The 15712-nt window shown below is 36.8% G+C and overlaps 1 protein-coding gene across 37 annotated transcripts in view; it reads right to left on the reverse strand.

Moving 5' to 3' along the window:
* PARD3 (par-3 family cell polarity regulator) overlaps positions 1–15712 on the reverse strand; it is a 710416-nt gene that overhangs the window by 281169 nt on the left and 413535 nt on the right. For all 37 annotated transcript variants that reach the window (XM_054503380.2, XM_054503381.2, XM_054503379.2 and 34 more), the window contains 2 exons: positions 10354–10445; positions 7877–7960 (listed from right to left, as the gene is read on the reverse strand). In XM_054503380.2, the coding sequence (XP_054359355.1) occupies positions 7877–7960; positions 10354–10445 (176 nt within the window). The remainder of the gene's footprint in view (positions 1–7876; positions 7961–10353; positions 10446–15712) is intronic.

The raw sequence follows: 15712 nt of genomic DNA on the forward strand, positions 1-15712 counted from the left end.
AAAGTGTCATCTTAAACTGCAAGGATGTCTGTCAAATATCACAATTAAACATGCCAAAGGAGAGGCCATGTTGTCAAAATGCCCACTTAACCCACTCAAACATCTCAAACCCACCCTTTGCTGACCTTCTATAACCTCATTTTTTTTTTAGTTTTTTTTTCTTTTTTTAAATAAGAGAAAGTAGACAGATACATGTTGGTATATGCTAACTGTCCATATTCACAGAGAGACACAGTGTACCCTCTGAGCCCAATATACAGAGAAAGGAGGAAAAAAGCTAGAATTCTATGCACTACTACACAGGGGCCTAGCACCCTCCAGCTTCCAGCAGAGCTAAGGGAGCAGGTTTTTCTTTTTTCCCCACAGAGCTCGGTGGTGTTGATTCCATACAGTTTTTGTTCAGACAGGAAGAGATAAAAATGACAAATAATATAATTATAATCATGTAAATCTTAGTTGAGGGGAGAGTGAAGCTCAGATTCTGCTGAATTAAATGGATGAGTACGGTATGTCTCAAGACCATCCAAAGATGTTTGACTACTAGTCTTGTAGACAGAGAAACATCAGTTTATATTTGAGGGGGAAATTATTCAAGACATGAATGCAGGATATAAAAAACAAACTTTTATATTTCAGTGATTTTCTGAATATAGATTAATTACAAAATACAATCTTCATATAGATTATTTTAATCATCTTCTAATTAATCTATATTCAGGATTAAACAGAATGCAAATAATAATACTTATGAAATACATATTTTCCAACAGGGTCACTTTTATTTCAACTCAAAAACGCAAAACATTAAAAATATTCTCTTAGTGGCCAGGAGTGATGGCTCACACCTGTAATCCCAGCAGTTTGAGAGGCTGAGGTGGGAGGATCACTTGAGCCTGGAGATCCTGCCACCGTACTCCAGCCTGGGTGACAGAGTGAGACCCTGTCTCAAAAAATATAAAGAAAGAAAGTAAAAAAAAGAATAAATCAATTTTAAAAATAAAAAACATTCTCTTAGAGATGTGATTTCATTTTTCACCTTCATGATGGAATTTATGGACAATAATGTAACTAAGCAAATAAATAAAGAGGGGAAAAGTCATAAAAATAAACTTTAACACAGAAATTGAAGAAGCTTTTTCCAAAGGATGTTGACACTTCACCTGATATTCTGAATACTGTATTGAAGATAAACAGATGAAAAAAATTATTTGGGATAAAAATCAAAGTTAATCAGACAAATCAAATGATGGCAAATCTGTAAAAAGTAAGTTGAGAATAAATTAATAAATAAGATATCTGCCAACATGAGTCAGTAGCAGAAAGCCAGACCCACACCCAGAGTCCCTTCATTTCCCTCACCACCATCTTCACAGGGCCTGATTTTCTAACTGTGAAACTTTAGATTTTTCCTTAAGTCTTATGACTGACAAGTAGATATTAAGAAGGATTGTTCTGTGAGTACATACTGTGAGTAATGAGAGTACATTCTGTGAGTAATGAGAGTACGGTAAATGCGCTTATATGGTTTTTTTCAACTTCCCTTCTTCCTGAGACTCAAGGACATGCACTGCTGGGAATTAATATGTAGTTACAACAAGAGGCTTTCTTATCAAACAGTAAGTGGAAATCAAAATCCTGTACACTCTTGTCCCCCAAAGATATGAATAGAAAACAGAGGTGAAGAAGTTTTAGACATGAAAAATACTAGAATGTAAAACCATCATGGCAGCCATTTTTATTTGTTTGGTTCCCTAGGGCAAGGGCTGACAACTGCAGCCTATGAGTCAATTCAGCCAGCAATCTGTTTTTGTAAATGAAGCTTTGTTTATATCTTGTCAATGGTTGCTTTCATGCTACAACGGCAGATTTTCTGAGCCATGATGCCTAAAATACTGATTATCTGACCCTTTACAGAAAGTTTGCAAATCTTTGATCTGAGATATCAAAGGCACCAAAAATGCTAACTAGTAGATACTAGATCTTAAAAAAAATAAAAATAAAAGTGTATATAAACACCAACATACAATTACTATTTTCACAAGGAAAAGTAATGTGAAACAAATTTAAGTGCCACAGACTTAAGAATAAAGGTAGATGTAAATAAGTGAGAAATGTCCATTATAGAAAAGATCCGGGCCAGGCAAGGTGGCTCATGCCCGTAATCCATGCACTTTGGGAGGACAAAGCTGGCAGATCACTTGAGCCCAAGAGTTTGAGACGAGACTGGGCAACATAGGGAAACCCCATGTCCACAAAAAATATAAAAAATTAGCCGGGCATGGAGGCACTTGCCTGTAGTCCCAGCTGCTTGGGAGGCTGAGGTGGAAAAATCACCTAAGCCCGGCAGGTTGAGGCTGCAGTTGAGCCACTACTCTCCAGCACAGGCAACAGAGTGAGAAGCTGTCTCAAAAGGAGAAAAAAAGATCCAGAGAAGAAAACCTTAGGCCGGGTACAGCCGCTCACACCTGTAATCCCAGCACTATGGGAGGCCAGGGTAGCAGGATCACTTGAGGCCAGGAGTTTGAGACCAGCCTAGGCAACAAATCGAGACCCAGTTTCTACTTAATTAATTAATTTAAAATGTTTTAGCCATAATTGTTTTCCACAGGGGAAAAGAGTTAAGAGTATCTACTTTAAGTTAGACTATGAAGCCCAAGTAAGAATAGTAGTATTTTTTTTTTTTTGAGATAGAGTCTTGCTCTGTCACCCGGGCTAGAGTGCAGTGGCGTGATTTCGGCCCAATGCAACCTCCGCCTCCTGGGTTCAAGCAATTCTCCTGCCTCAGCCTTCTGAATGGCTGGGATTACAGGCGCGCACCACCACGCCCAGCTAATTTTTGTATTTTTAGTTGAGACGGGGCTTCACCATGTTGGCCAGGATGGACTCGATCTCTTGACTTCATGATCTGCCTGCCTCAGCCTCCCAAAGTGCTGGGATTAAGGTGTGAGCCACCGTGCCCGGCCTATGCCTCAGCCTCCAGAGTAGGTGGGACTACAGGTACCCATCACCACACCTGGCTAATGTTTGTATTTTTAGTATACATAGGGTTTCACCATGTTGGCCAGACTGGTCTCGTACTCCTGACCTCAGGTGATCTGCCCACCTTGGCCTCCCAAAGGTCTGGGATTACAGGCATGAGCCACCATGCCCGGCCTTATTTTGTTTTTGTTTGTTTAAGACAGGCTCTCACTCTGCCATGCCAAGCTGGAGTATAGTGGCATGATCATGGCTCACTGTAGCCCCAAACTCCCAGATTCAAGTGATCCTCCCACCTCAGCCTCCCAAGTGACTGGGACCATAGGTGTGTGCCAGCACACTCGGCAACTTTTGTATTTTTTGCAGAGACAAGGTTTTGCCATGTTGCCAAGACTGGACTTGAACTCCTGGCTTCAAGTGATCCTTCCACTTCAGCCTCCAAAAGTACTGGGATTATACGCATGAGCCATCATGTCCAGCATCAAACACAAAATCTTATCATTTCATGGGTCCAGTCCTTATTTTAGCACACAATTTTATATGTTGCTTTTTATATACTTAACATTATATCACAATCATATATCTATTTCATGAGAAAGTGTCAGAAATACTTCTTAACCACCATCCAGGCCAGGATGTATCATTACCGTTTCTTTGTTAATATAGTAACACCATACCTAATATGGATAGTCATGGGTTCATTTGCTCCTGTGCTGATTATGCTTCACTAAGCAGTACCTATGGTCCTGTAGACCAATACCTACAACCAGGTTCTAGAAATATTAAAAAAGAAAAAAAAAAAAAAAAGCAAGGTTCTTCTGCCAAAGGTAATCACAATTATTTGGCATAACCTTTCTGAAAACAGTGGCATTTGTGGTTTAAATAAAGAGATTATGTTTCCTATTTGTTTTTCAGACAGAGTCTCACTCTGTCACCTAGGCTGGAGTGCAGTGGCGTGATCTCGGCTCACTGCAACCTCTGTCTCCTGGGTTCAAGCAATTCTTGTGCCTCAGCCTCCCATGTAGCTGGGATTACAGGTACCTGCCACAATGCCCGGCTAATTTTTGTACTTTTCGTAGAGATGGGGTTTCACCATGTTGGCCAGGCTGGTCTTGAACTCTTGACCTGAAGTGCTCCGCCCGCCTAGACCTCCCAAAGTGCTAGGATTACAGGCGTGAGCCACTGCGTCCAGCCGATGGTTCTCATTTAAATCAGGAGGAAATGAAATGATATGGATGAAATAAAAATTGATTCCAAAGTAATGAAACATTTTAGGTAAATGTTTTTCTACTAAGAAAATAATTTAAAAAAAGGAATCACTGAAGTAATGAAACTGTGAATGAATAGTTATAGATGAGGATCAGTTGACTTTATTTTTGAATAACATATACAAGGAAATAACTCAAGAAAAACATCATCATGGGGAAGATAATATTGTCTCTCTACCTATTTGTCTCTATTTCTAAATATCAGCAGGTAGTCAACTAAGGCAAGGGTTGGAGGATGAGCTAATTGTCATTAATGCCCCTGATTGAAAAACATTCAACCTAGTCTAGAAAATAGCTTTGAAAGTAAGCAGTGCAAGATTCTTATTTTAAAAAACTTAAGCCAGCCATGGTGGCTCACGCCTGTAATCCCAGCACTTTGGGAGGCTGAGGCGGGCGGATCACTTGAGATCAAGCGTTCCAGACCAACCCGGCCAACGTGGTGAAACCCTGTCTCTGCTAAAAATTCAAAAACTAGACAGGCATGGTAGCACATGCCTGTAGTCCCAGCTTCTAGGAAGGCTGATGCAGGAGAATTGCTTGAACCCGGGAAGCGGAGGTTGCAGTGAGCCAGGATCTCCAGCCTGTGTGACAGAGTGAGACTCCATCTCAAAAAAAAACAAAAAACAAACACAAAAAACCAACAACAACAACAAAAACTTCATCACACATCAGGCCACAATAAGATCTAAATGGCTGTAAAAATCTAACATTAACTTCACAAGCTTACATTACTATTTTCCTTAATGACATTTGATATTTGAGGTGGTCTGGGTTGTGTTCCTTCTCTTCAAAATATACAATTGGTATTCTGCATTATTCGTTAGACGCTTTGACTTTGAAAATCTAAATGAGAAAGCAATACTGACATGTATTTGTCACTTTTATAAAAGTAAGTATTCAGTAACTGTTATTCAATTAGTTATTCTCCAAAATTGAGAAGGCCCAAGAATGACTGGAATTTTATATAAGGGAAGTTATCTTGGAAATTTCTACTTATCTATCATGAATATATATTATTGTATTCCTACTAGATATATGTGCAATTTCTTAATTTCACTTAATTTCTTCCTTCCTGCTACACTACATTGCTTAATTTACTCTTGCACAAGCCACCCTGAAGTTGACACAGCTACCTTTACAAGCTATCACCACATTTAAAATCATCTTCCACAACAAGCCATTTTCAGTTACCTAATTCAGACCATTCTTCCCCTATCAGCTCACAGAGCACCTATTATATAACTATATCAACATTTATCACATAATTATAATTGTGTGATTTCTTGGCTATCACTCCATCTAGACTGCAAATCTCTGGAGGAAGAACATATTCCGTTCATCTTTGTTTCCTGGCACCTAACACAGGGATTGTCACAAGAGAAATGCTTGGAAAGGTTTCTTATGAAGTAACAGGAATCCATTTCTGAGCATTTCTGAGAATGAGGAAGGTGGGGATCTCTGGGTTCTTGGAGATTTGTATCTGTCAATCTGAACAGACCACCTACTTTTTCTCTCCCATTGTTAACCCAACTGTGAGGAACCATGACTATCAATTCCACAAGGAAGCTTAACCACGTAACACAGGTATTGGAGAATCACAAACTATTTCTGTTATGCTTCCATATGAAAATTGGTGATGCCTAAGAAGAGGTTATAAAGAATATGTTTTTCTTAAATCTCTTTGTGTCTGTGAAAATCTCTGTGCACAACTTTCTTCATTAAGTGCCAAACTAATAGGGCTTAAAAATGACTCAGCTATAAAAGAACTTCTAGTTCTGCAAAGACATATTTGTTTTCTTGAATCTGTTTGGTGTATCAAAACTAAATGCCATGGTAACCAGAAACTGTGGTGGATTTTGTGAAATGCCTTCCTTTGACTTAATCTAGATAGTAAGTTTATTTTTCCATCTTACTCTCCATTTGCTTTAGGCTTTTCATCTGTTCACTTTACCCTAATATCCTTTCACAGTGAGGTAGAAAATACGCAATAAACGACAGAAAATATAGTAACATGTAATTGAAATGCTGGCTCAAAGCTGGTACAGACACAATTTAATCTCATTTGTGATGAGTTATGTTTCACAGGCATTTTAAGGCATATGCATATTGGGAAGCTATAATCCATGTATTTTACCTTATCTTTCTTTTCCTACTCAGGAAAGAAATGAAAACAAAATTTAACTTTTGAGGTAATTTAGAACTCAATTTCTTACACGAAATAAAGGCAAGGCCATGTCGAAAATAATATTGTTTAACTATAAGTTATTTCAAGAAATTTTAATGCTTCTCTAAAGTTAAAAAAAAAAAAAAGACTTTTAAAGAGAATTAAAAAGTAAAAGCAGCCACAACTCTGTGAAGATAACACCACTCGAAAATTCCAGGTGAATTTTATACCTTGTTATGTAACACTATCATTCAAGCCTCATTCATATTCCAGCAGAGTTCTAAGTCAAGTTTCAGCTTTAGAACATTGCATGAACCATGAGAGATGAAATCTGAACTCACCACAGTTACTTACACGTAACAAGAAAGTACTACCATTGTTCAATACTCATTTTAAAAAATAAAATGCTTAGTTTAATCCCACACATCTATCTTTTACAACACCCTAGATGCCTGTAATTACTTGACAACAGTTTAAACTATGTTCTACGGTCTCAGTCACTGCTATAAGTCTACCCTCCAACTTCCCCACTTTTTCTCACCATGTAAAGAAAGTTAAAATAAAAAGAAAAAAAAATAAGGTGATAACAATAAAAGAAATAAGTTAAAAATTAAAAAGCCAAAATAGTTCATAAATATATTTTCCCAGGTAATCATTAGAGAGCAAGTAAGAGAAGATGCAATGAAATTAAACAAGTTAAACATGCACAAGTTCAGACTCATGGAAAAGGATGCAGTGCACCTCACTTGTCTATGACAGAGGTCTGCCAAGCCTTTGTTGGAAAATCAATTCATACTATTTGAATACATTAAAACCAAAAATATCACAACAGTCCTTTCACACACAAAAAGGAACAGAATCAAGGAAACGGATATAACATTTGAAGTTTTTAAGGATGCATGTTCTGTAAAGTAATGAAGTTGAGATTAACAAACAGTACAACATTTTTAGACTCTGAATGTTCAGAAATCTATGGCTTGACTAATTTTTTAAAATTTCATATTAAAGGTTTTTAACAATAAAAAAACTCATGAAATTGAAGAACTAAATAAACACAAATTTAAGCTTAAATCAAATTTAAGTCATCTAGATAATTTTTATTGCATTAAGCTTTCCCAAAGAAACTGCTTTTAAGCTCTCCTTAACGTTGCAAATCCATCTGGAGTTCTGACTTGAAAGTCCATCATCAATTTACAGCAAAGTAAAATGTTTGCTTGAGTGTGATGAACAATAAATGTATTAGGATAATTCAAATGCAGTTTCTTCACGTTCCTCCAAAACCTCTCTTCATCAGGCTAAGTGCTTTCTGTGATTATGACATATATATAGGAATGAAGGAGCAGTTGCCTCCCAATGAGAATGTTTCCTATTAAGCATATGCTAAGTCAACACCACTCTCTATCTGAGCATAAATGAAGATAAAACACTCTACATTATGATTCAATTAAAAACCTCCAAGATACGTTACCTGCCGCCTCGAGCACTGAAAGGCACTACATGGATTCCCAGAGGCCCTCCATCGTTGGGGACTTCTACGAGCTTTACCATATCACTGTGAGACAATGATGAATGAGGGAGCATGAACGTGTACTGTAAACAAACCAAAACCAAAACAAAACAAAACAAAAAACTGCAACAACACAGACACACAATAAACAACAAAAGAGAACAGAACAAAAATCCCACCAAGTGCACAGGCATATATATACATATTCTGGAATATAAGCATGGTGATGAAGGCAACATTAAACACTACATACCTGAACACTAGTCTGATGGCATGGAGGGAGAGCAATCATCAGAGATAACTACATTAAAATGACACAGAACATTTCTCTTGGACCGACCCTATTCTTCTGTGTAATACAAGTTTATGTCTTTCAAGTCAAATCTTTAGACTTACACTGAAACTCTTCCATCCCAACACTTATGTCGAGGACTCTAAAGATTAACTGAATAAAGATGTTGCAGCTACCAAGGACTCTAAAGATTAACTGAATAAAGATAGTGCAGCTACAGAACACTTTCTAATTTACAAAGTGCTCTTTTATATGTCACATCATTAATCCTTCCAACAATCCAATGAGACCAAAGTTTTCACTCCTGTAAGTGACAGTCCAAGGGAGATCACCATTGTCCTTACTGCTCACTACTTCATGACAATTCAAAGTCACTATTTCCTAAACCGCTATAAGAGTGCTGCAAGTACAGCTTACAAAACTCCTTTCTCAAAGCCAACAGGCATCTACTACAAATCAAATAATTTTCATAAAATTGCTCGTAATTAATTTTCTTTTTAGAAAGGGAGTCTTGCTATGTTGCTCAGGCTGGCCTAGAACTCTTGGGCTCAAGCAATCTTCTCACCTCAGTATTCTGAGTAGCTGTGACTACAGCTATGAAGCTATTTATATTATATGACATAACATGAAGTTACTTCCATTCCAAAACTATTCTGCATAAGGAACATAACCTTACATAATGTATGGATTTGTCAAGTCTATGAATCTTTACTATTAATAAAATAAAGCCTGAGTTTAATGAAAATTGGTATAGACAATGTAATTCTCTAAACTATTTAAATGAGATTTTGCTTTCTTTGTAGATTTTTTCATATATACATATTACATCAAAGGTCTAAGCAGTATTTACCTAACAACCAATATTCGGAAACAATACTTCAATTAAATATCTATTTTAAGCCAGCTGGAAAACAATCAATTATTACCAATGAAATTTCACAAAGATCACAATATAATTTTATGTGATGGAAAATGCCAATTTTTCAATTATGTTTCTAATATAAAAACCTGAAGTTATCCTACGTACTATGAATGTCCTGCATAAAGACAGGAATATTAAGCAAACCAAAATTGAAAATATGTGCACAGATTTAATCACATGCACTAATTAAGACAACATAAAAATTATGCCATACTGCCAAATGGTTAAATGGATTTTTTATTACTTTTATTTTTTTTTTTACCAAATTTCATAAAATTCTATTTTGGATACTGATTATCCCATCTGAACACCTATCTAATCATTGGTTTGTAAGCTAAGAATAGCATAACTTCAATAAACTGATTTCATCCCACAGTCTAAACAGAACTATGGCATGGCAAGTACTTTACTAAATGTAAATACTCAGCGTGCTGGTTGCCATACATTCAAACAGCATCTGATCCTAGTGCCTGCTTAATCTCACTCTCTTGGAAGACCAAGAGAAGACAGAATTAAGTCCATGAATGTCAATGTCTATATCCCCAACTTTTGCCCAAAGTCAAAGAAAAAAATCCAAAATGACTGCCCTCCCTGCTCTAAGCTACCAAGGAAAGAAGTCCTGAGAATGCCTACCATTTACACATCAATATTTAAAATAATCAGAACACTGTGGAACAAATAGGAGATTTTTCTTTGTCCTTTTACACTTAAAATCATTTTCAAGGTCCCTAACCTAGGACCTCCCTTTTTCATTAAATATCTTGAGAGATTCTATTTCTTCAAACAACAATAAATACATACAAATGCTAACATGATCTAACTAGTTTTTCAAGTATGTCCACAAATTTTTTTAATTTAGCAAAGTGAAGAACAAACACATGATCAAAATATTGACACACAAAACAATCTGAAAAGAGTTATGGTGTTTACAGTGTTATTAACATGATAAACATCTTCAATCAAATACTATTTTATATTATAATTTAATAGTATTTGCCAGGGCCTGAAACTCAGGACAGGTACACATGAACTTCCATGCTATACTGCTTACATTACATAATTAACTCAAGAGATGAAAGATGTTCTTTAGAAAAACAAATCAATTCACAGCATGTTTTTAACTAAGCACAAACATTCCTCATGCCATATGCTTTCAGAATACTTGCTGCAATTAATGATGCTACATGTATATTGCAAATTTAGTTGAAACCATCAGTAACTTACTCCAGAGAAAAGTTGGGTATATGCTCCAAACCCGTGTCAGCATGTCCAACAGGTTCAACACGACTGTTATCCTCTTCTGTCCCATCCTCATCCTAGAGGCAGCCAACACAAAGAAAAGTACACTCTGTGTTAGGTTTCTTGCTACAGTGTGAAAGGAAACTGGATAAAATGGGAGTCTAATAGGCATTATGATCTTGGTAACTGTTTCCTCTAAGAAGGATGACCTTTAATGATAGGATCAGTGTGTGTTGTAAAAAGCTAAAATTGAAAACAAGAGTCTCATGAGATAGTGTATCCCAGAAGGTGAATAAGATATACTACTGGGATAAGGAAAGAAAACAAACAAACAAAGAAAAAAACTTATCTTTATGCTAATTTTCTTATCTGGTCATTTTTCATTTCTTTTCATGTATATTTTAGGAAGTAATTATATATCACTCCATTGTTACAATGTATTGATAAACAAATACACATGACATTGGAAATGCATGTCTGAAAACAGCTTCCTACTCAAAACAGTTAAAACAATTATAAACCATAACCATTACCAAAAGCTTCAAAGTCATATTTCTCAGTTCTTGATTCCTACTAACACAGCTTGTCAAAAGGAACAGGCAGTGGTATAGCTCCAGATTTTACAGCCTTCATCCCGTAAAATTTCACATAAAGTTACCCTAAGCCAATCGACTGATTATTTAGAGGTATCTGTAAAGGCATTAAGGTCTTAGCCATAATGGACCACTTTTGTTTACTTCTGTGCATGAAGGACCAAACAAAAGGACAAGCAAAAGTAACAAAGTACTCAGCCCCCATCCTCCTATGCTTCCTTTGACAAAGGCAATATTGTGTACAAATTGCTCCAATGTGTTGCAGAAATTCAGTAAGTGTGCTGGTGTTTACACATGTCAGTTTACTGAAGTTATACTATTCTTAGCTTACAAACCAATGATTACATAGGTGTTCAAATGGGATAATCAGTACTCAGAAAGGTGCATGTGGAATAAACGTGGTAGTTCACAAAAATAAATGAAAAGCCACCCAAGAATCTACCTTCATTTATAATCTCAGCCACTGTCTTTTCATTAAAGAGTTCACTATTATTAATAGTTAAAAGTTGGCTTTTCAAAACCATTTGAATAATGATAAAGATACCTGACTGAGATCAATGGACTTACTAGCCAGATTAGAACAGTTAAGAGATCCTCAGATTCTCCAAACACAATGATGGAGACAGTCTTTGGCACCTAGTAGAAGCTCTGTAAATGTTTTGCTAATTAAAGTAAAATCATGCCTAGGAATCTCTGTGGTAATATGTTCCCCAAATGCAACTAAGTAAAATGTATTTAATCTATTTCTTAGAGGTTTATATGTATAATTTGTGTATACATATAATTTGTTAGGTTGATCTTTTCTATTACATAAATTTGACAATGGTGATTTTATTGTGAACTTTTTTCAACATAATTCATAGGTACACACATTGGGAACTTACTAAGCCACCTACATTAGGACAGGAAGTCCAACAATGAGAAAAATTTTATATTTTCAATCATGTTATTTGAGAGACTCACAGTAGAAACGTGTATGCCATCAATAGGAACAACAGATAAGCAAGAGTTATAGGTTCAAGATACAATGTCAAACAGTATATTAAATCATTGAAGAGATACTAAGAGAAGGCAAAGCAGGCAGTAAGGCCCAACTGACATTTCCTTTGCGAATCTATGAGAAATAGAAACTAAAGGCACCAAACTTTTCTGTGAGTCGTAGCTGTGCTCTGTGCTTTGTGGATGGTGGAGCTCTGCATGAAGCCAGGCTATTTGATTGATGATGCTGTGTCTTGAGAGGCTCTAATATGTACTTCTTAGTCATCTATCTCCTTTAAGCACCAGCACATAATACATTTCAAAGGTTAACCAGCATCTTGAACCTGCCTGAGAACTGCACTTGGAATGTAAACACGAACTCCCAAAATTATGCTTTTCCAATGGGAGTGGGTGCAGGAAGGAGAGCAAATGTGATTTGTTTATAAACCAGATGTAGGACACAAAAATAATCTTACACATTACAGATCTCTTTTTCAGGATTCATTAATAATTTAAGGACTACTGAAATGCCACCAAGATGTATCACCACTTGAAACACCTATGTTGCACTATGAAACAGCCACATAAATGAAATGCCCCAAACTACAATGATAAAACAGTCACTGATAATTCACACATTGTTCCCACAGTGGCCATTATCAGGCACCTAAGAGCATGGAGAATATTATTTCATGAAGCTACATACGGTGTCCAGTTTGGATGGCAACATTCACTGCCCTGAGGCTGAGCTGCAGTTGCTGTGGAACCTCAATTTAGATTTTCCCAGTATTTGGATGTGTAAATTATCAGCTCCTATATGGTTCTATTCTGTTGTCTGGTACTTTTTTTTTTAAGCTGTGACTGAATGTAGTTACTTTTAGCAAGACCTATACACTGAATTCCATTATAACTACAGTAAACAAAGCTGTTATTATGTATGTCAAATCAATATTTAAGAACTATACAGTATTGGCCGGGTGAGGTGGCTTACGTCTGTAATCCCAGCACTTTCAGAGGCCGAGGTGGGAGGACCACTTGAACCCAGGATTTCAAGACCAGTGGGGGCAACATGGTGAGACCCCGCCTCTATTTTTTTCTTAAAGTAAGAAAAAAATAGAACAATATAGTATCAATTTAAACTAAACCGTGCCAAAGAACTTTCAGATAAGACAATACAGCCATTTGTTTTTTTTCTTTTTCCTTTCCCTACTCTCCATTTCACAGCAGAGTACAGACATTAAGAGCTTGGGTTCAAGAGTTAAACAGACCTGGGCGTGAATAGCAATTCTATCATTTGCCAATTTTATAACCTTATGCAAGTTATGTACCTTTCCATGTTTCTATCCCTTCTTCTGTAAAATGTGAACAATAAAAACATCTTCCTTGGCTGGGCTTAGTGGCTCACACCTGTAACCCTAGCACTTTAGAAGGCTGAGGCAGAGAATGGCTTACCACCAGGAGTTCAAGACCAGCCTGGGCAACGTAGCGAGACTCAGTCTCTACAAAAAACGAGGTGAGATAGTGCGCACCTGTAGTCCCAACTACTGGGAAGCCTGAAGCAAGAAGCCTGAACCCAGGAGTTCAAGGCTGCAGTAAGCTATGACCATGCCACTGCACTCCAGCCTGGGTGACAGAGTGAGATCCCAACACACACACACACACACACACACACACACACACACACATATACATACACTTTAAAAACTCTTTCTCTTAGGACTATTGAGAGAATCAGTACGAAAATCCTCCATATCACAAGCATTATATGGTGCCTGACACATAGTAATTACCCAACAAATGGTAATTTTATAAACATTATTGAAGACAGAAATAGATAATATAGAAAACATACCTTGATAAATCTTTTAGGGCAATTATGTACAAATATACGACATTTTAAGAGTATATACATGTATTCATCTATTCATACACTGTGCCTTGCAAAATAATTTAATATGAAACATATTACTCACTCGATCAAATAAAAAACACATTATTTATAATTTAGAAACTTGCTGACACCTGATATTTACTGTGCTTTGCTATATACAAAATATTTTCATTGTAAAATGTCTTTAGGACGAGTAAAGAAACCAAGAAAAAGAAAACTAAATGCTATATACAATCAAGTACGTGGCAAGAAGAAGAAAACTCTATGGGGTGGTGGTTGAAGACATTTTCAGAGAGAAAGTAGATGTAAAAAAAGTAGGAGGGGTCTAGGACTTTCACCCTACCTGAAAGCTACAGCTTCATCAACGCTGGCAGAAGGCAGAAGATTCCTGGGTCACAGACAAAGAACTATTCACGACTCATAGCCACACCGTTAGCCAGAGTATCATCCTTTTATATACAGGTTCCTCAGCTAAGATTCTCACAAGGTGATGTGAAGAGGATCCAGGGACACTGGCACACACAGAAGAATCCTAGGCTTAGGGAACCCGAATCTTTTATACAGACAGGGAGTATCCCTGCTTGCTGCTGTCAGAGGAGATCCCATGCCTATCTTGCTCTACAAACATCCTTGAAAAGATTGTCCACAATGAAGACATCTGTTCTGGTTTTTATATATATATATATATACCTTCTCCTCTTAGATGAGGCATCTGTACAAAATGCCAAGAGAACCATGAGGAGCTATCTCCAAACTGCAGAGTTTAATCGAAGGATTGACAAATGATGTGGATGATTGCTAGCAGACTAAAACTAGGAATATTATTAACAAATGATCTATGATAACAATGCCTTCTGAATAGTGATATTAAATTCTATTAAAAGTCATATCTTCTACACTGAAAAAAAATTCAGTGTAGAACCACATGCTCAAAAAGATCAAGCATGAAAGATAAAAGAAATTTTGAGACTTGCAAAGAAGATCTTTATTTCTTTCGCATGAACACTTTCTTATATAAAGCTCTTTTTGGATATGCTCCAGCAAAATCCAGAAAACACAATAAGAAATCAGTCAGAACCCAAAGGAAGTCCTAGAACACGGGAGAAAGGGCAGTTTAAGGAAGCAGAAACCAGGTCAGATAAGAGCAGGAGGATGGAGAGGTCTAGTAAGTACATCTCCATGAGAAAAAAAGAAACTAATAATTGGTCTGATATCGTTCTAAAAGTTCTTTCATTCCTCTTTAGTTTTTCTCTTTTTTTTTGACATGGGGTCTTGCTATGTTGCCCAGTTCTGACCTCAGACTCCTAGGCTCAAACAATCCTCCAGCCTAGGCCTCCCAGAGAGCTGCAACTACAAGTTTGCACCTCCTCCCTGGGCTCAGGTCTGATACTTTTGAATATTTGAAAAATAAAAGGCATCTTGACAGACCTGACACAGAATGCAAAGGGAAAATCAAAAATATATACAGAGAAAACAAAGCAACATGAAAAAAAAAATTGCTCCAGGAGAAAAAAAATCTGTAGAAGAGGAAGTATAATCAGAGTATCCACTTGGTTACGCAATGAGCAATTGTCACATTGCCACGTGCTGTGACACTGGCTATTGACTGAACTTAGACTCTGGATGTAACAGCATTGAGAGGATGGGAACAAGAAACTAGAAGCAGTATAAAAGGAACAACTCTCATCTTCCATATGGCAAGTCAACAGATGTCAGTAACTGGTAATCAGGAAAGAGCAACATAAATATATTATTTAGAAACATGGAAGTAAATATCAGAGCAGACATTTAGGGAGAAAGACGGGAACAGTGGCGCAGAGAGGCTGTTCGTTTTTATGATAAGTCTTTTAGCATTATGTCTTTATTTTTGTTCTGAAATGCC

Source organism: Pongo pygmaeus, chromosome 8 (assembly GCF_028885625.2).
Source record: "Pongo pygmaeus isolate AG05252 chromosome 8, NHGRI_mPonPyg2-v2.0_pri, whole genome shotgun sequence".
NCBI classification, from domain to species: domain Eukaryota; kingdom Metazoa; phylum Chordata; class Mammalia; order Primates; family Hominidae; genus Pongo; species Pongo pygmaeus.